General features: G+C 38.4%; 1 protein-coding gene across 1 annotated transcript in view; it reads right to left on the bottom strand.

Annotated features, from left to right (window-relative positions):
* Window positions 1–2,045: 2,045 nt before the first annotated feature.
* HPGD (hydroxyprostaglandin dehydrogenase 15-(NAD)) overlaps window positions 2,046–22,334 on the bottom strand; it is a 32,727-nt gene continuing 12,438 nt past the window's right edge. The window contains exons 2-5 of the mRNA XM_008070407.2: window positions 21,819–21,915; window positions 7,148–7,224; window positions 3,457–3,620; window positions 2,046–2,376 (exon numbers count right to left, since the gene is read on the bottom strand). Coding sequence (XP_008068598.1) covers window positions 2,241–2,376; window positions 3,457–3,620; window positions 7,148–7,224; window positions 21,819–21,876 — 435 coding nt within the window. The 5' untranslated portion in view covers window positions 21,877–21,915 and the 3' untranslated portion in view covers window positions 2,046–2,240. The remainder of the gene's footprint in view (window positions 2,377–3,456; window positions 3,621–7,147; window positions 7,225–21,818; window positions 21,916–22,334) is intronic.

Below are 22,334 nucleotides of genomic sequence, written 5' to 3'. Positions count from 1 at the left end.
TGCAGGGAACCAGGTCTGTAGATGCTGGAAGTCATCATGCAAGGAAAGCAGCCCAGGAGGGAAGCTAATAAGAGAACGGCCATGGCACCCTTGGGGCAGCAGGTGTGACCCTGGATCCAGTCACATTTTCTATGCACGGATACATTTTCCTTTTGAGATTCTAATGTAAGAAAATGACCCTTTAGATAATATTTACTATGTGAAATAACTTGTATTTTGTTAAAATTTTACATTTTCAGACCTTCTCAGTGTTCTAAATTTTTAAACAGAGCAAGAATAAACAAGAATCGTAAATGACACTATAAAAATCTATTTTTATATGAAAAATTAAGTGGAATGCCCACATATTTTTAGGTCTGCTGTTCTGAGAGTCCCAACTCCATATTTGATATAGTTATTATGATAACTATAATATTTCATTATTGAGAAACACTATTTTAATAAATACATACAATTTAGATTCGGATTTTTACTGAAAAATGCAATCAAGGAAATCAAGTTTTCTTACCTTCAATTTAATTATTTTTCTCAGAACATAGAGATATCATATACTAGTATACATTCATTTAAAGCTATTTATAGAAGATACATTTTTAAAGAAAAATAAGTTCTTAATGTATGCAACTCACAATTTTTTCAGTTCTGCTCTGTATTTGATTTTAACTGTCTACATAGTTGATTGATTTGAAAAGAATTCAAAGCACAAGGTATACTGAAGATTGCCAGTCCAAAAACGTATCCATAAATGAAAAGCTTAAGCTATAGCTTTACGCTGTAATGGGAAAATAAGTAAAGTAAGTGATACTGCACGTATCTGTATCAGTCACTGATTGGTCATTCATTGCCAGAACGTATGAACACATATGTGACTAATTACAATATATTTCTCACCTGTTCACTGTGTCCATTTATTGGCAAATACAGCATGTGGAACCCTAGACTACAGTTACTGATACTCAAATTACTCCAATAGTTTACTTCGACATAATTAAAACAGAGCAAGGTACAATGACACTCTAGTAACTCTAGGAAATCCTTACCATCTCACATGGATGGATTTTGTTCTAAGCTGAAAGGTCTGCAGTTAGCAGACAGAGTGAGTCACCTAAACAGTATTTCTTTGAGGAAAGGATTGATCTGCAAATCTTGTACTTTCACTGTTATTAGAATTAATTACTGCTTGTAAAGAGTGTACCCCAAATCAGGTGCAGCTTAATGATCCTATCTTGAGATACCTGACGGCAAACAGGGGAAGATATCACGGCTGTTTTTACCTTTGTGTTATTACAAATTTTGGTGTATGCACAAAAACATTTACAGTTATGGCTGTGGCAAAATTTGTATCACCTTCTCAACAGTCATACACAGAAGACTAAGTAATGTATGGAAGATTAGAATAAAAGAGTTTTATTGAAAGGTAGGCACTTTTGAAATTGATACAAGTCAACAAAAAAGTGATCTAAAAAAATTACATTTGCATTTTTTCTTGGTTAGTATATCTTAAAATATAAAATTTTGTAGTACAAACTATCCTTTATTGCTTTAACTGTTATATGTTTAATTCCTGAGGGTTTTTTTGGGTCAATTGAGGTTCTTAAAACATGCAATAAGGGAACAATGTTTTTCCCAGATGGAAGACTGAACTGTGAATCCATAGTTGCAATCAATTACTTGCTGTCATTTTTCATACATCAGGTTTTTCATTTGGGATTGATTCACATAGCAGTTTCCCCCTTTTCTCTTGGCCCCCAAACATGCCACTTTAAAGAGCTCTTTAAAGAGCTGGAATGTCCAGCTAAATGACGGCAAGTAAGCATTGTTAAGTAGCTTCCCTCTTTTAAAGTATGAGCATAAAACAAAGTGAGTTTTTTACATCTGGTTTGATTTAAATAACAATTCAAGTATATCCTTTAAAGTGATGTTCTGAAAAACATTAATATTTATGAACCACAGATTTAAATATACTTTTTGAAAGGCAGAATATTCTTTGAATATCCTTTGTTTTGATCATTTTTTACACTACAGAGTTCACAATCTAGCTTCGGTCCACATCATATTTTTGATAGTTCATAATTTTTTTATCCATATGCTTAATTAGAAACTTAGAAGAATTAACACCAGTGCATGAAGGAAAGCTTCAGACTATATTATTTCATTAAGAAAAGCTCTATTCAAATGCAGATATGGTCTGAATGTAAGTCATTTGTACTTATTTTCAGTTATGGTCAATATAAATCCATTCATTGAGTTTTATGAAATGGAGTTGTATCATAGTCTTGAAAATGAATTCCCTTAGAAGTTGTGATCTTCATAATAGCACCATTTAAGGCATCATCTTCAATGAGTGTTATTAATCCACTGGCAATCATCGATGGGCTAAAAAAAAAACGAACTGTTAGTTTTTTGAAATTAAAAAAAGAGACATGTTATCACTTCAGTTATCCTATTATAACTGAATAGCTTAATGACATGCATTTTCCTATTATATGTTTAAAGTATAATAGGAAAATGCATGTCATTAAGCTATTGCTACTTCCAATTTTTATTAAATTAGATATTAGCTAAATTATTTGATAAATTCAGTGGTAATTTTCATGCCTAACCTTTTCATTTTGGCAGGAGGGATTTATGTTCATTATTTACACTGAGAAAATAGTCTTTTTCTCATCTTTATCATATCTTAGATTTACCAGATAGAAATGTAATTAAGGTAGAAATATGATTAATTATAGATAGCATTTTTGAACATCTTATTTTTTTATCAGTTGCTGTTTTAAGTACCTCACATGTATCATTTTACTTAAGTCTTTCAAAAGTGCTTAAGTATGTTTTTAATACTTTTTCCATTTTATGAATGAGAAAATTAGAGCACTTAGAGGTTTGTTGTATAAGTTCATGGTCAGTGGTAGAGTCAAGATTTGATCATAGGTCTGGGTCCTTCAAGATGACAGCTATGACTCAGTGCTGGGAAACCTCAACTCTTCTAACTCAGACACAATTCACACACACACACACACACACACACACACACGAGAGAGAGAGAGAGACAGAGAGAGAGACAGAGAGACAGAGAGAGAGACAGAGCTGATCAACCGTTTCTTATGAAAATGATTGAAGTTATATGACTATATACTGTTTCACAGAGTATATTTGAATATTGCTTGACATTTAGGTAGCTAAGGTACAACTGTTTTCAAAAGTGACTAAATATCAACTTAAAAAAATTTGATATGGCTTACAGTATTAATGAATCATTGTATATATTTCAAAGCAAAATTCATAATGTGAAAATTACATCCTATTCAGATACCCAGGAAGAACATTTTCATCCAAAGAGCTTCCCAAACCCAAACTTTGAAGTTTACATTTATTTGTCAAATTTAAAAGCTTAGATTTCAGTTTTTTTTGTTTGTCTAAATAGTACCTTGCTCTATCATCTAAAAGAAGATTACTTACTCCAAAATTCCATAGTATTTCATCATATCCTTGATATGATCCTTATATTCTATATATTGTCCCATGTTTTCTTCTTTTTCAATGGATTCCAAAATGGGCGTGTTAACAAATCCTGGGCAAATGGCATTTAGTCTCACGCCGCTGTTCATAAGATTAGCAGCCAGCTGCAGAGTAGAAGGTTGCAGGTTTCAGCAATTTTGTAAACATATAGTGCAGGACAACTGATAAGTACAGCCTCTTAAAAGATTGAGGTAGAAAATACTAACCAGATATCTCCTAAAGATAGAAAGAGTATTAAGCAGAAAGATGGTAAAATAACACATGCCTAAAATGTTAAACTAATTCTTGAAAACCTCACCTAATTAACTTTTTTAAGAATCAGAATTCCTGGACAATTCTTGGCAACAATTACCCGAGTGCCTCTTATCTACTGAACTCTGCAGGGACTGAAGCGAAACAGCTGAAACTCAGAACTAATATCCCAAGTTTCCTTTCAAAGAGTGTTGTTGTATGAGTATAAGAAAAATATACTAGCTGAAAAAAAAACAATTTTAGTGAGAATTTTTAGGACTTTGATTCTAAATATGCTGTTAATAATCTTCACTATCTAGAAGACAATTTAAGTATTTTTAGACTAATATTCTTTTGCTTAATTTGCAACCTATTGATTTTATTTGAACTAGTTGTAAAAAAAATACAGTCAATCCTCATTATTCACAGATGACATATATTACATATATGCAAATGTGCTTACGAACTAAAATGTATTCATAATCCCAGACATCAAAACTTGTCATTTGTGGACACATGCAGAGCAGTAAGTCAATGTAAGTCACTCACGTGCATGTTCCTGCTGAAGTCAAACAAGACCACACTCTGCCTTGCCATGTTTCTCTAATTTTTGTGCTTTTTTTGTGGGTGCTTTTGCTGTTTAAAATGGCCCCCAAATGTAGTGCAGGAGCGCTGTGTAGTGCTTCTAAGTGTTAGAGGGTTGTATGGAGATACATGTGCCTTATAGAAAATACTTGTGTTAGAAAAGCTTTGATCAGGCATGGATTATAAGTGCTTTAACCATGAGCTCAGAGCTCATACGATGCAATAAATAAGGAATCTTTATTTTCATTTTTTCCCCTTGAAGGAAAAACACACAGAGAGCATGCAAAAAATAATTATCATCATTGGGCCTCAGATACTTATTTGCAAGGGTAGAAGATCTGTTCTACTTGACTAAGCAGAATTCTTCCAGCAAGCATTGGATTCTAGCTTGTATCTTTCATAGGTCAACTGTTACCTTGAAGGCACACTTAACATATATGTTAATTTCTTTAATTTAAAGATGTGGGGTACAATTCAGGATTAGGTATACAAGTATTCATCATACAGGTAAAGTTTGGGCCTCCCTTTGGTCCCCAGTTCACCTGGTTTGAGATCAGGTATTGAGGAAGTGTGCCCCCTCCCTTCCTTGGCAATTTCCCACTGCTGCCAATCCCTTTCTTATAGTATTATGGTAAATGTTCAGGATCTGCTTATGAGTGAGAACATATGTTACTCAGTTCTTTGTTTCTGTGATACATCACTGAGTATTATAGGCTTTCAGGAACTTAGCCCTGTATTTCCCCTGGAAGCAAGAGTTCAGCAGTCACTATTTCAGTGTCTGCAAGTGACTTCACAGACATAACTGCTGTGAATAATGAGGATTGACTACAAGTTTCCACTCTTGTAGTTTTAAATGCAACATTTCTGGTCTTTAAGATTTACCTGGCTTTAGAGCTCTATGTGTTCATAAAAAGTTTAAGTCTTGAAATTAAGTCTTTGTGAATTAGGTAATAACTTCTGATCAATTCAAATTAGGAGTGTGAGAATGGCTTATCTTCCTTTATAACTGAACATTTAACATTTGCACACCTGTTTTCTCTGTCTCCCAGCATTTCCTCTATTGTTAGTATTTTTCCTTTCATCTTTCTGGCCTATTTCCTTGTCTTGTCTAAATGAGCCACCTAGAGACAGACCCTCCCCCGCCCACCGTCCCCCGCCCATTCTTTCCTTTCTATACTTGTCCTTTGTAATATATTTTCCAAAGAGCAGGCAGAATGGTCATATTAAAATGGAAATATAATTTTCTCTTTGAGTCAGGGTCTCTCTCTGTCACCCAGGCTAGAGTGCAGTGGCAGGATCACAGCTCACTGCAGCCTTGACCTCCTGGGCTCAAGCAATCCTCCTGCCTCAGCTTCTGAGTAGCTGGGACAACAGGTGCACTACCAAGCCTGCCAAATTTTTGTAGAGATGAGGTCTCGCTATGTTGTCCAGATTGGTATTCAACTTCTGGGCTCAAGCGAGTCTCCTGCCTGGCCTCCCGAAGTGCTGGAATTATAGGAGTGAGCCACTGCACCTGGCAAGAAATATGATCTTATCGCTGCTGTATATAAGAGATCCATCAATGGCTGTACTCAGAATAAAACCCAAGCTTGGATCATCCCCTTTTGGTCTGGTTCCCGCTGGTATCTCCGGTGATACCTCATCTCATTTCTCCTGGCTTGCCAGGCTCTATCCTAGCCTCTCTTTTGTGAGTTACAGAAAGGCCAGCACTCTCAGCCCATGCTATCAATGCATGTGGCCAACTAGGTCTAAAACATCTTCCCAAGCTCTGTACACCTTTTGCTCAAGGCCTCCATGGAGACAATGCCCTTGGCCATTCTATCAAACAAGTAGCTGGTTCTCCCTCCTTCTCACTCAGGTCCATGGCTTCTCCAGGGACAAGTAATGCCTGGGGCCTGCTGTGTATTCTACTGAAGAAAAACTGAAGTTCACAATGTTTATTTTAGAGTCAATTTAAAAAATAACTAGCATCTCCCCATGATTTATCCTTACCATATTTTTCAACAGCACATCTGTATTTAGAATCTACTTCATTGAAAAATGATCTGTTCTTTCATCAGTCTATGTGATCTGAAAACTACTTTTTAATAATAAAGACTGAAGTATAATATTTTTCTACCTTTTATCCAAATGCATTGAATTCTCAATTTGTTCCTCCCCCTTTTATAGAATTTGCATTTCATATATGAAAGGGGACCCCCCCCAAACCGGAATTTATTTATAACAAATTGTGTATTTATTCTTACGTGTTTAAATTTCAGTCCCCTTCAAAGTACTCTCTGTTTTATGCAATACACTATTGAGATGCTTTTTCCACTGATAAAATCAGTTGTTGAACTCGTTCATTTTGATGGCATTCAGGGCCTGTATTTTGTTTCACCTCTTCCACATTAACAAACGTTCCCTTTGAGGATGTTTTTCATCCAGGGAAACAACAAAAGAAAATACGGAGCGCGGGGGGCGGGGGGAGATCAGGTGAATAGGGAGGGTGGGACACCAGGGTGATGCCATTTTTTAATCAAAAACTGCTGAACACTCAGTGTGGTGTGGGCAGATGGGCTCATAAATCACCCATCGTGAAATGGACAAACGTTGAAAGAATCTCAACGACAAAATAATTCGCTTAAGTCGAACATAGACTCTCACGACAACACTAGATGGTACGCTGATGCCATCCTAGATGGGTTCCTAGAACACTTATCTAGTGAGGGAAGCCTATATTGCAAGGGGTCGCCCTCCCTACGATAATTCTGGGTTTTTCTGGAGGTTCCCCTTCCTATGTGCAAAAGAGAGAATGTGGTGGTCACGGCCTTACCGCTGCTGAGCGCGTGAATCCAACAATTCCGTGCTTTGAAGCACAGTAAACAGGCTGCTGCGCTACAGGCATGAGTCCTGAAACAAACAGAAAATTTAAATGATTGGATTAAAAAACTAGGCAGGCTGTACTCCATAATGGCAATGCAAATGAATATTTGATGGTGACTTCCACTTAATATAATTATGAGTGATAGACTAAAATAAACCAGTTAACTTTGTAAACTCAATAGCTTTAGCATTGTTTACTACCTCCATGATCTCCACTCTCCAGCAGATACAGCCAAGAGTGAAATGAAAGGTTTTTTTTTTTTGCCTCCCTGGCTTTCTGGAAAGTCAAGGAAAGTAAATGTTATCTAAAACACACAGAAAATCTTTTAATTTTTTTTTTTGAGTTGAGGTCTTACTCTGTTACCTAGGCTGGAGTGCAATGGCACGATCATGGTTCACCACAGTCTTGACCTCCTGGTCTCAGGCAATTCTCCCATCTCAACCTCCTAAATAGCTGGGACAACAGGTGTGTGCCACCACGCCCGGCTAATTTTTCAATTTATTTTTGCTAGGTTACTCAGGCTGGTCTCAAACTCCTGGGCTCAAGAAATCCTGCCACCTTGGCCTCCTAAAGTGCTAGGTTTACAGGTGTGAGCCACCACAGCAGGCCAGAAAATCTTCTTTAAAGCCAGTAAACCACCATTTAATTTTCAGTGTTTAAGTCTGTTTTAAAAAGCATATATTCTACATTTCTAAGCCTTCCAAATGGCTGAGAGAATTTGAATTGCTTGAAAGTTTTGGAGGTTATTAGTCTTAACTATGAGTAGACAGTTTTCTGTCACCAATCTGTCTCAAATGATACCTCTAAAAGTTTCAGATAATTAAAGCTAATTTCTTTTGATTTTGACCTTTAGTGGATGACTAGATCTTCTTGCTCTATGACAGCAAAAGATGACAGAAATAAAAATGTATGGTCCTATTTTATCTCCTTCCATAATTATGCAATTAACAATGGATTTCAATTAATTACAGAATTTTCAAATTTTCCACATATGCACAGCAGTAACTGATTAAATTCATGGCCTGGAGAGAAAAAGTAGCATTATAACATGTATGTGTAGTATCTTTTCTCTCCTAACTCCCGCCTAGTTCAGTCCTTCAAAAATAAACAAAATAACAAGAAAAAAATCAATTTTGGTGTACTAATGTACACTTAAAAAAAACCCAAGGTTTTCTGTCTCTCCTTTCTTTTTTCTTCCTCCCTTGCCTTCCATAATGCATGTTTATCTAATGATATGCTTGCTTAAGAATTCCAGAGGCAAATCTTAACCAGGCTAGCAATGGAGTCATAACTGTGGGACCTTCCTGCTTAGAGAGTCATGAGACGGTTCGTCCATGACCTGACTGCAGCTGGGATCACAAGAACCAGATATCCAGGATATCTGTCCCAGGAGGACTATCACTCAAGCCATCAGAGCAAGACCTGCCGACCTGGACCCTGTGCCACCCCGTGCACCTTTCCCACGTCAAGTCCTTTTAAGCACCTTCTCACCCATCTGAAAATCTGGGGTGATCTTCGCAACTTTAGTCCTCCAACTCTTCAGGTCACCGGCTCTTGAATAAAGCCTATTTTTTCCTTCGATCTACTCTCAGCTCTCATGTTTGGTTTTTGGGCAATGAGAGACTAGACTTGGGACCAGCTACAGTAACTATGGCTACCAAGCTTATTTTTTCTCACCATGGTTAATTTTCTAATCAAGAGTCACACTTAACTAGAGTATCTTTTTTATTTCAGCTTTTAACTAATTTGGGTTAACTTGTGTTCATGCTTTTTTAAATTTGTGATTTTTCTGAGTCAAGATGCATTACCTTTGTTTCACAAATGTTTAAGGAATGGTTGAAGCAGGGACTACCAAGAGCAAGCAACAGCAACTCCTTGGCTACCTCTATTTACTCCCTTTATCTCACACCCCTAATACACCTGTGTACCCTGTTCAACCATCACGTTACTGTAATGCTGTGTTTAATATCAAATGTCATGCTAATAGTGCTAAATTATTCTGTTGAGTTGTGTTCATCCCCACCCAGCTAACTATTCCCAGAACACCACCAATCAGTTGAGCCTGCTGTGCCTAAGTTCAGCAATAAACACAGACCTTAACCACTCCCTGGGTGCCTGCCAGTTCTCAATTTATGAAGTATGTTTGCTCAGGAGCAGTTTAAATCCCTGAGTACGGGGGATCACGTGTAGTGTGTCTACCCAATGATCTCACGGTATTGTAACATGTTGGTTCTCTTGTTGTTGTTGTTTTTTGGTTAAGTCAAATGTGTAAGTTAATTAAGTCCATCAGTGTCAGTCAACAAGAACTGTTGGTGTTTGTACAGGGTACACAGGTGTATTAGGGAGCGGGAGACAAAGGGAGTAAATAGAGGTAGCCAAGGAGTTGCTGCTGCTTGCTCTTGGTAGTCTCTGCTTCAACCATTCCTTAAACATTTATGAAACAAAGGCAATGACTGTTGGACAGTGTTTATCTATTGTGGGAAATGCAGCGTGACTCTTAATCAGAGATAAGCTAGTTGACACAGCCATAAAAATCGCAAAGACACTGTTCACAAATGTTGCCAAAGATGAATTTGGAACCAGTTTTTGTTACCTATGCCGAGGCGATGAACTTCTGAACTCAAGCTAGTTCAAGAAGTCACAGAGGTAAAATAAATCAAATACTGCTTTGTTGATTCTGAAAGTGTGACATATATGCTTTCCTTTAAAGGTAGAATTGTACATGTAGCCAGAATGTGAAAGAACTTGTTTGCATTTTTTAAATGGCACTTGGTTTTATGAATCTTGTAGTAACATCTGAATGACATTTTCACTGTTATCCTGCAAAATGTTTACCTTTGCTTTACTTTAACTTTCTAATATCAGATCAAAGGCTACATAAATCAATTTCAGACATTCAGAAACAAAGCTTCCTTTTTTCATTTTTTTTCAGAGCTTTACTGAGGTATAACTGGCATACAGTAAAATTGCATATATTTAAAGTATACAATTTGATAAGTTTTGACATATGTCTACACCCATGAAATCACTCCCACAGTCGAGATAATGGACATATCCATCACACTGAAAGCTTACTTTTACCCTTGGTGATTCCTTCTTTTGCCCTTTCCATCAACTCAGGAAAGCTCTGGCCTGCTTTGTAATTTCTAAAATTTTATATAAATATAATCATATAGTAGAATTTTTTGTCTGACTTTTTTCACTTGGGATAATTGCTTTGAGATTCACCCATGTTGTAGTATATCAGTAGCTCATTCTTTTTTTTTTTTTTTTTTCCGGAATAGTATTCCACTAATAGTAGGGAATTGCACTGAAAACAATCAGTTCCATACACTATGTGTTCACTTGTTTGATAAACATTTGGGTTGTTTCCTGTCTGGGGGATATTAAAAACAGATAATTCTATTTTTCAATGATCTCATTTAGTCAAGTTGTAGTTAATTTAGTTAAATAGAGACTTTTTCTTTCTATCTCTGATATATGTTGATTTCAGCTGTTGCTTCCTAAGTTTTAAACAGGTAGGGTAGGTTGGTGATTTGCAGTGCCTTCTCCACGACTTGCTATCTGACTCTCAGTATAGAAATCGACTATACCTCAGTTTGCTTTTTTTGAAATGGAGACTAAATGGAGAGGGAAAGCTGTTTTGGACTTTTTCTAAAGCTATTTTTTTTCCCTTTTTGACAATGACTTTAGTGGAGATGGAAATTTTTCAAATTTCCAACATTTCCTATTGACTCTCAAGATCCATGTTTTCCTTTGCCAATATGAAGTGATTGCTATTGTGGTTTAGGTTTAGTATTAGCTAACCATACTTCTACTACCTTATGTTTCTGTAATGCTTCTGTGTGCCTCAAATGGAAATTGTGTTCTCGGGCTGGTATTAGTGTCAGCACACAGAACTCGGCTGGGTGTGCATGGCATGATTCAGGGGACACCATTCACATGGTGGGTGATGTCAGCTGTGCCCTCTAAGGTTCTACACCCTGCGCAGTTATACATGGCAGCCATCCAGGGTTGAGGAGATGATTGAGCAAAGAGACTGAGAAGGAACCAGCACAAGCAGGAAGAGAACAAGTGTTATAGAAACTGCCATAGAAATTAAGGATTTCTATGACTATAAGTGTCATAGAAATTAAGGATGAGCACATTTTAAGAGACTTAAAGTGGTCACTGGTGTCAAGCACAGAATCATAAGAGAATCACTCTCTTTGAGATGATATGAGCATGGCTCAAAATCACCTGTCTAAAAATAACACCTTTTTGGCTTCACACCTTTCTCCAGTCACCTCCCCATCTCTCTTTACAACAAAAAGTCCTCAGAAGAGTCATTATACTGTTGTCTCCATTTTTCTTATCTTCTACCTGCTCCACACCTCATTCTAACCAGGCTTCCGTCTGATTACTCCAGTCAGAGCTCATTGAGGTGGTCAAAGAGCACTGTCTCGCTGAGGCCAAGTCTATGTCTCCACCTTGCCTGGTCCCTTCCTCAGCAGCACTGAACACAATTCTGCTCTCCTTGAAATGCATCCTTCTTAGTTAAGCTAGTCTTTCTCTTCACACTCAAGAAGCAGCTGCTTCTCCGTAACCTTCACTGGCTCCTTCTCCTTGACTAGACCCGTAAACATACTGGAAAACTCCAGAGCTTCCCTGGCCCTCTTTGTTTTTCTGTATACACCCTTTCTCCTAAGTGATTTTTTCCCCCCACTCCTGTGTATAAAAATTCATCCTCTCAATTTCTCTCTCTTTAACACACACACACACTTCTTAAATTTAAATCTCAGATCTCCAGCCAAAATCTTTCACTCTGTCTTTAACTCTAGAGAAGGAGCTTTGGGTTAACAGTGTTATACTTTCTAATACTTTCCTTAAAATATAGTATGTGCCAATTCAAGAGGCTTTATAGGCGTAAATTAATTAGAACAATTAAGTGCAAGGTATAATAAAAACATGCTTTAAATATAGTAAATCAAAATGCACATAACTATGGAAAGACCACCACTCTGCCAAAATATTATTTCTTATACTAGTTAACTATTTTAAAATGTCCTTTTATCAAGAGAATAAGAAGACATGCCATGGAAAATACTTGCAAAAAGAACTATCCAGTAAAGAACTGCTATTCAAAATATTAGAAAACCTTAAAATACATTAAAAAGTAAATGAACACCTTATTTAAAAATGGGCAAAAGCTACCGCACAAGGAAGATATACAGGTGGCAAATAAGCATTCCACTACACACATGTTAGAATGACCAAAATTAAAACACTGAAGACAACAAATGCTGGTGACGACATGAAACAACAAGAATTCTCATTCAATGCTGGTGGTGATGCATCGTGGTACAGCTATGTTGGCAGATAATCTGGGAATTTCTTACAAAAGTAAACATCCTTTCAAAATACAATCCACAGTTCAGTTCCTTGGCATTTACCCAAAGGAACTGAAAACATGTCCACACAAAAACCTGCATGAAAATGTTTATAACAGCTTGATACATAACTGCCAAAACCTGGAAGCAACCAAGATGCCCTTCACTAGGCGAACAGATAAACTGTGGTACATCTAGATAATGGAATACTATTAAAACATCCAAAATAACAAGCTAGCATGCCACGAAAAGACAGGGAGGAAGCTTAAATGCATATTCCTAAGTGAAAGAAGCCAGTCTGAAAAGGTTACATACTGCTTGATCTTTAGAAAAAGGCAAAACTACAGAGACAGTGGAAAGACCAGTGGTTACCAGGGCCTAGAGGAAGGCAAGGATAAGCAGGTGGCACACAGACGGTTTTCAGGGCAGTAAAACTATTTTGCTTGATACTAGTGGTGGATACATGTCATTATACATGGCTCCAGTCCTATAGAATGGAAACACCAACGTGATCCAGATGAAACACCTCAAGTTATTATTTTATTGACATATTTATCTGCTCATCCACATTCTACTTTTTAATAAAAATGTATCTTTGAATCGAAATGTCACAAATTTGGTGCAATGTCCTAAGTTGATTTTTTATTTTTATTTTTATGTTAAAGATGTGGGGTACAGTTCAGAATTAGGTACATAAATGGTCATCATACAGGTAAAGTTTGATCCTTCCCTTGATCCCCACTTTGCCTGGTTTGAGATTGGGTACCCTTATTGATATTATGTCCCCCCCCCGCCCTGGCAATGTCTCACTCCTGTCAATCCCTTTCTTATAGTATTATGATAAACGTTCAGGGTTCCCTTATGAGTGAGTACATGTAGTACTCAGATCGACAAACTGTGGACAATTGCTAAACCTAATTCAACAGGATTTGTGGATATTCATTTACATACGAACTGTGTGTTTAGTTCCTTTTAGATGCATAGTATAGTGAAGTAATATTTTTAAATATAGCCAATTGATAATAACACTAAACCATCACTGACAAATGAGATAGTTACATATATATAACGTGACTATGTATATATAATGTAATATATGTCATAAATATATAGTAAAATGCCTGAAAGTTACATGTGTACTAATAGAACAAATATGTCCGCTTAGAAAATTAAGTTAAAATTCCATTTCTTTATTAGTTCTTCTACTCTTTATATTCTTTCTACCTATACTTTCAGGAGCCAGTTTTAATCTCTACATCTCAACAGAAGGTAAAAAGCTCAAAAAATTTTTTTTTGCAAAAACATAAGTCTCCTCAGACAGGACAAACATACTGAATCTACAAACAGATTTGCTTCTAAGTAGATAGAAACCATATAAAATGGACCATGAAATATGCTAAAAGTATTCAACCTGGTAAGATAAATGGTGACTCCAAGGATGCTGATCTTCTTCCTATGGTCACCTGGAGCCGAGCAGCTAGGAAAGGCAAGAATCCAAATCTCTCACATATTCTTCACCATCCATCTATTTGTTGTTAACCACTACTTCTCTCATATGAGGGAAAAGAGGGGAACTAGTGAGAATCTACTTACCTATGTGCATGCATCAAACTGACCAAAGCAAATGGTGGACTTCCTCATGTGATTTTCTACATAGTGAAACACCTTATCTGACACTGCTTACCCCCCTTCATTCTTACACTTGCCTTTAAGTATGCTTTAAAGTGTGACATGACATAGCAAAGTGGCATAAGCTTTCATAAAACCACTACATCTTCTGTACTAACGATCTTTCCAGAAAGCACATCTGATAGCATTTTTCCAGGGATTCATTGCCAGAAAGTTGTTTCTAGTGTTCAGTCATTGCCTAGGCTGTGGTTGGAGGAAGCAGATGAGCTTCCTCACTACTCAAAGACGGTCCCTATGAATGTTAAAAGCTGGCTTCTTTAAGTGGGGTCCAGGCGCGGCATAATCCAAGAGCAGGATTTCCAGACCACTGCTGTTCAATTCAATCAGGATCCGCACCTGACAAAATCCCTAGGTACATTAAAGTTTGAGGAGCAGGCTCACTAGAAGCCCAGACCTTGCCTGCACACAAGTTGCTTTTGTAGCAAATTCTCACATGGACCCTACAACTCCAAAATAAAAACAAGTAAATAAAAAGTTTGAGAAGCACTGTTCTATAAGACTATTTGTTTCCTACTGGCCCTCTTATTCCCATACTAAGAAACCCTACTCCTCTTATCCATTCCTCAGAAAAGGCTTCTTTATAAATGTTTAACCATTCTTACCGATTATTTCTAATATGTGTCTTCCCAATTATTTTAAGCCAAAAGACAGCACGGTGCACCAGTCTCCCCAGTTTGGCATAGAGAACTCTGCCACTACTGAGCAGAAAGAATGGCTCACATACTTGGGGCAGCTGGCATCTGAGCCATTAGGTCTAGTTCATCTCTTCCATGACATAGGCTAACAAAGCAAAATACAATTTCTGTCATTACCACTGTTGATTCTCACATTTTTCAAGTTATTTAGTCTTGGAAGTTTTTAGGTTTTAGCCATATAAATTATAAGTACAAATATAATTACAAATTAAAGATAATTAAATTGACCTCTATTGCCACGACTTGTAAAAGTTCAATACAGATGTCGCATAGCCAACAGTTTACCACAACGCCTGGAACTTGGCAGTTGCTACATAAGTGTTGGGTCAAGTCCTTATCTCAAGAGCAGTTATAGAGTGCGATACCATGTGTATTTTTTAAAAAAATTTTTGCTTATCAATAAAGGAAGGTGATTGATATTTTCTCTCTCCTGAACTTTCTGGATATTTTAGTCCATCCTTCAGTCTATCTGGGCCCCAAGGCCTTGTAACTTAAATATCAAGCTTCTGTTTAAGCCATGATAATTACTTGGTTCCACCATCTTGATAAAAGATACTGATATATAGCTCTTGGGTCAAAATTTTGCCTAGTGACTTTTATATCTCTGTTTCCTTTCTGCAAATGTTCAACACATGTTTGATTAACTTGAATTTGTTATTTAAAGTGGAATTCTGGCACTTTAACACAAACTGCAAGTTACATTATTTTAGATAACATTTATAGCACAAGTAGGTATGTCACTGAGCTATTTAAGACATGCTAAGCCGGGCATGGTGGCTCATGCCTGGAATCCCAGCACTTTGGGAGGAGGAGACGAGAAGATTGCCTGAACTTGGGGGTTCAAGACTAGCCTGAACAACATGGCAAGATCTTGTTTCTAAGATAAATAAAAAATTAGCTGGGTGTGGTGGTGTATACCTGTGGTTCCAGCTACCTGAAAGGCTGAGGTGGAAGGGTCACCTGAGCCCAGTAGGTTGAGGCTGTGGTGGCCATGAGTGTGCCACTGTACTCCAGCCTGGGTGACAGAGTGAGACACCTACTCAAAATAAAAATAAAAAAAAAAAGACATGCGAAAAGTATTCTAGGAGTTTCAACTATTTCTGAAGATTCTAAGGTTTTAAATTCCGAGTTAACAATACCCTCACGGTGTCTCTACCAAAATGCTACCAAGTGACTTGTTTCTGAGGCACTGAGAATATTCCCAGTGAACTCCCAACATCTCAGTAGCTGAGTGCATAGGTGGGTTGGGGCAGATTGCTAGGGAGCCTCCTTTTCCTGTGACAATTACTCTTGCTTTTCCACAGGTTGAAGCAACAAAATGTGTAAGAAGCACATCTGACCCTTCTGGGATGTCTTTTGTGGGACACAGCTGTTTGATTATCTGCATTAAACTACACTTCAATCTTCTGTTGTTCTTGCCAATTTTATTTTCACAGATCAGGATGGATGTGACAAAATGAGTGTGTGTTTGTTTGTAAACAAACACTTGTGTGGAAAGGTCCAGGTGGTTCACACTCTCAGAATGGCTTCTTCAGCTCCAGACGGAGCACACTCACCCCTCAGTATTCTGAGGAATCATTCTCGACTTCAACTACCCCTCTGTTTGTTCAACCTATTAATTGCCTTTGATACTCTTATCTGCGTCAGTGGTCATTACTCATTAACTTTTCTGTCCAAACCAGTGTGCCAACTTAAGGTTTTACTATGACAGGGAAGACAGACCCTGGTGGAGTTGAATATTACCCAAAGCCCTTTCTTCCACAGGGTGAACGGTAAAGGGCAAATCGAGAAAACAAAAAGCCTGGGAGGAAGGAAGTTTCGGAAAACACAGAGGAGCACATTAGAAGTGCTTTGACTGCGATAACTCCTCAAAGATTTTTCGGGTCCTCTGGTCTCCCTCTCCCTACATCCTATGACCCAAAGGCATAAAACTGTTGATACCATTTCTGAAGAAATGATGAGGACTGAGGGGTCCTCTTTTGCTTTCTTCCATTATTATAATATCTTGAATTTGTATCAAGCTAATGTAATCTCAGGAAGAATCGAGGCTCTCAGTGAGTGGATAAAACACAAGGCAATTGGTGAGATGAAGGTGTGATAGCGAGACCCTCAGGAGGGAGGAAAGAATGCAGGACTGTCCGGGTTAGCCGAGCACAATGGGGAAGCAGCACAAAGACACTAGGTGTGGAGGCTGGCATTACAAAGGGAGGTGCCCAGGACAATCTCAGAAAACAGGGTAACAAGTCATGCAGGGTGGACACATAAATCAGCTACTTCACCTTTTAATTATTTATTTATTAGTTTGCTAGTTATTTTTTGAGTCAGAATCTCACTCTGTCACCCAGGCTGGAGTGCAGTGGCATGGTCACAGTTCACCCCAGGCTTGACCCTCTGGGGGCTCAGAGGATCCTCCTGCTTCAGCCGCCCAAGTAGCTGGGAACTACAGGTGTGGGCCACCATACCTGGCTGATTTTTTTATTTTTTGAAGAGATGAAGTCTCACTATGTTATCTAGGCTGGTCTCAAACTCCTGGACTCAAGTGATTCCCCAACCTCGGCTGTTCAAAGTGCTGGCATTACAGATGTGTGATCCCAGCCGTGCCTGACTGCTTCAACTTTTTGGATGGGGTTGCCTTGCATGTTGGAAGGAAAATCAGGGTAGAAGCTGTTTGAAATGCGATGATACTCATTAAATTGTACCAGTGCCAGAAAGGTAATTTAAAACCAAAACAATCATGTCACTGCATTCATATCAAGTTGTTTTATCTGCATGATAAAGACACATGATTCCAAATATTGTATTTGAGAGAGGTAAGAAGAGAATGAATACCAGGGGTGAGTGTAGGACAGAGCCAGCTCTTAGCCAAGAAAGCAATGTGGACATCACATGGTAAACCTTAATTGCCTTTCTCAATGGCATGCTTTGACTTGTGACTCTGGTAAACTCCCAAGATGTTTTCAGGACTTCACGATGGGTGTGAAATGGGGGCAAAAGCTTAAAATTTCACTGCAGATTTAGTAATGTACTTTGAGATTTAAGCTGTGCCCGCGAGGCCTGAAGAGACAAGCGATTGCCGTGGTTTATTCAGAACTCAGAATTTAAGTTTCTTTCAGTTTCCTATTAGGCTGAGCTAAACATGAATAGAGAGATAAATTAACAGACAACAGACAAACTCATATATAGAAGAGATGGATAGCCTAGTGGTTCAAACTTAGAAGAACTTATATCAGGATATTTGGATGTGAATTCTAGCTCTGCTGCTTACTGGCTGTGCATGCTTGGGCAAGATACTTCAAATCACCTGCCTCAGTTTCTCATTTTCAAAATGGAGATAAAAGAGCAACTTCTTTGAAAGACAGTGTAGTGATTTCTGAAAGAACTAGAAATTGACCTTCCATATGACCCAGCAATTCCCCTATTGGGAATATACCCGGAGGAACTCAAATCATTCTAACAAAAAAAGAGACCCGCACGCATGTGTGTTGCAGCTCTATTCACAATAGCAAAAACATGGCACCAACCACATTGCCCATTGTAGCTGGACTGGATAAAAAAAATGTGGTATGTATACACAATGAAATATTATGCAGCCATAAAGAAGGACAAACATATGGACTTCGCAGCAAGTTGGATGGATTTAGAGTGGATCACATTCAGAGATCTATCACAGAAACAAAGAACACAGTACCATATGTTTTCACTCATAAGCGGACCTTGAACAATTATTATAATACTATAAGAAAGGGGTTGGCAGTAGTGGGAAACTGTCAGGGGAGGGGGGTGGGATTGGCAGTTGAGGGAAACTGCTAGGGGAGGGAGGGGGATACCTCATCAACAAAGGTACCTGCGTAATCAACTTTTGTATACCTAACCCTGGATTGTACCCCACATCTTTATAACAGAAAAAAAGAAAAGAACCTACCACAGAGGGTTGTTTTGAGAATTAAACGGCATAATGCAGACACAGTGTTTCGTTGGTACCACGTAAACAGTAAGTGCTCAATAAATGTTACTTTTCTATATTTACTTATTTATTTTTAGCCAGGGTCTTGTTGTCGAGGCTGGTCTTGAACTCTTGGGCTCAAGTGAGCTCTAGCCTCAGCCTCCAGAGTAACTGGGATTACAGGCATGAGCTACCCAATCTGGCTTATTTAAATAGTTTAATTGGGCAAAAGGCAGTAGTACTCCACTGCATTTCTTTACTCATACTCTCTGGGCACGTAAGCCTTCTCATATAGTATAGAATCTCTTCCAGAAAGTTCTACATTGATCTGACCATGAGGTTTTCCAGCTTCCCCGAAAGTGACGTCAGTACTTCCAGTGACATCAAGGACATGAACTCCTTGAACAGTGATCATGGTTCTCCAAGCTTTGCCAGCTCTTAGTTTTCTTGACAGAATCCACAGAATGACCTCTTAATATCAGTCTCAGGTATTTTATATTTAAATATTTAAGAAAATAGGAAGTATCTCTTATTAATTCTCCAATCATTTACATATTTTTCCTTATATATTATTTCAAAAAGTGTAGATTTATCCATGCCAATTTACCTTTAGAATTTCAGCCTCCCAGAATCTAAAATTTGGCCCTCTCTGGGACACATGTTTCTTTCAAATATTGCCCATGTGCTCACCTTTTTAATGTATCTTTACAATTGAAATGTCATAATTTATACGGAGATGTCATATGAGGAAAAATAACCAGATCACCCTGAAAATTTTATAGACTTAGCTTTGTAATGGCTTTAGGGATGTCATTTTGACTTTGTGCAACCCAGAAATTAGATGCTAGTTTATTTTTGAGAATTTCTAAATAAGGAGATTTCTGAATTACTACTGGAGACAACTTTACAGGGGTTTAACTACTATGTGACAATGATTCCTAGAGAAATAAAAAATTCCAGGCATGATGGCTCACACATCTAATCCCAATGCTTCGGGAAGTCAAGGAAAGAGGATCACTTGAGCCCAGCAGTTTGAGATCAGCCTAGGCAAAAATCCTAGCACTTTAGGAGGCCAAGGAAGGAGGATAGCTTGAGCCCAGGAGTTTGAGACCAACCTGAGGTAACATAGCAAGACTCTGTCTCTATAAAAGAAACACATTTTTTTTTTTTTTTACAAAAGAAGAATGCTGAGAGTCAGATGCTGGTTCAACTATAGACACCTCCAAACACAGCCCCCCAAATACTGGAGATGAAGGTGGAGGATGGAATGCGGTGAATTCCTACTCTGAAATCGCCACTCTAACTGAAACCAATTATAATTTAAGAGACTCTATTTCTGGACATGCTTAGTTTAAACTTGTGAGTATTGATCAAACTTAAGCCTCACAATTTCACTCAGGCTATTCCAGAACCATTGATGCTTTTTTCCCTGGGGTTTAAAGAAGTAAAGTCACTTGACTCAGCTGCTCCAAAAATTCCTGTCAGAAGTTTATGGCTACTACTAAGGGATAAGACATCAGCTGATATTAAACCATAATGCTCTGAATAAAACATGGCTTAGGATTGCATGGAGTGGCAAAGATAGCAAGCTGTCCGGTGAGACCCTTCCTCCCCTTAGGTGCACAGCTGGACTACATGTCCAGACTCTCTGTTGCGAGGTGGCCTGTGAGGCCAAGGTCTACAATGCAATGTCAGCAAAAAAGAGGTCTGCCATTCCTAAGCTGGGGTCTTAAAAGAGAAGCCATGCCTCCTCCGTGTTCTTTTTCTCTTTCTGCTGGAGACAAAGAATCCAACAGTTCCAGAGTAACCAAGAAAGCTCCATGCTGAAGACTTCAAACAGAGGCTCTGCCTGCCAGGGTTTCAAATGACTGCATAGAGGGACCCTTGCCCTGCACTGATGTATGTAAACCATGGCATATTTGATTTACTTGTTGATTCAGCACATCTTGGCTACTATCTATGCCATATTTTAAAATCGTACTCTCTTACTAAAAATCAAGCGGTAGAGCAGATACCCAAACTTCACTTTACTATTGTTGACTTTGTCAGAGATGTTTTCACATTCAACCTCTGAAAAATAATAATTCTGGGAAAATATATGCAAAAGTTTTAAAAAAATAGTACTGCAGTAAAATAACTTAAAATAACATAAAAAGTCACAAGTGAAAATAATAGAAATAACCATATGCTTCATAATTTTGATTTTATGCAATAGAAAACTTCACGGACAAGGCTCAATGGCTCAGGTTTGAGATCAGCCAGGCAACTTGGCTAGACCTCGTCTCTACAATAAATAAAAATTTAGTCGGGCACAGTAGTGCATGCCTGTAGTTCCAGCTACTTGGAAGGATGAGGAGGAAGGCTTGCTGGAGCCCAGCAGGTTGACGCTGGGGTGGCCGTGAGTGTGCCACTGCACTCCAGCCTAGGCAACAGAGTGAGACTCCAACTCAAGAGAAAAAAAAAAAAAAGAAAACATCACGAAACAGTCTGGGTATAGTAACCCATTGTTTTGGGAGGCCAAGGCAGGAGGATTGCTTGAGCCCAGAGTTTAAGACCAGCCTGGGCAGTATAGCAAGACCTTGTCTCTATAAATAAATCAAAAGTTTAGCCGGGAGTGGTGGAGTACACCTGTAGTCCCAGCTACTTGGGAGACTGAGGTAGAAGGATTTCCTGAGCTCAGAAGGTCAAGGCTGCGGTGAGTTGTGATTGTGCCACTGTACTCTAGCCTGGGTGACAAAGTAGGACTTCAACTCAAAAGAAAAAAAAAAGGAAAAGAAAAATGAAAGAAAGAAAATTCCACACAACTACAAAAATAAATCAAAGATTTCAAACCTGAGTTGATAATACATACATTTTGAACGTTGTTTTTGTGGTCCAGTTGGCTTGTAAGAAAATGTTACTGTGAACATTATGCCCACCCTTACCTGCTAAAGACGACATGTTGATAATGATGCCGCCTTCCCCGCCATGCTGCTTACTCATGTAGTCCAAACCAAGATACGTCCCGCTGATGACAGAAACCTAGCCCAGAGGCAAAAAATTTCAAAAGCGAGTCATTATTATCATATATTCTCACACCAATGTTTTTATTGCCATTTCAGATATCTAAAAAGATTTCTGCCAATACTATCAGGAAAAGCTTTTTTTTTTTTTTTTTTTTGAGTTGGAGTCTCACTCTGTCGCCCAGACTGGAGTGCAGTGGCCGCTCCCGGCCACCGCAGCCGCGACCTGCTGGGCTCCTGCGATCCTTCCGCCTCAGCCTTCTGAGTAGCTGGGACTACAGGTGCGCGCTACCACGCCTGGTTCATTTTTGATTTATTATGGAGATGTGGTCCTGCCAAGTTGCCCGGGCAGGTCTCGAACCCACGGGCTTAGGCAATCCACTCACCTCGACCTCCCAAAGCGCTGGGATTATAGGCTGAGCCACTAAGCCTGGCCAG

Source organism: Carlito syrichta, unplaced genomic scaffold (genome assembly GCF_000164805.1).
Source record: "Carlito syrichta isolate Samal-C Ts95f unplaced genomic scaffold, Tarsius_syrichta-2.0.1 Scaffold313389, whole genome shotgun sequence".
Classification (NCBI taxonomy): domain Eukaryota; kingdom Metazoa; phylum Chordata; class Mammalia; order Primates; family Tarsiidae; genus Carlito; species Carlito syrichta.
The sequence above is the reverse complement of the archived record's forward strand: the minus strand, read 5'-3'. Positions and strand labels throughout refer to the sequence as shown.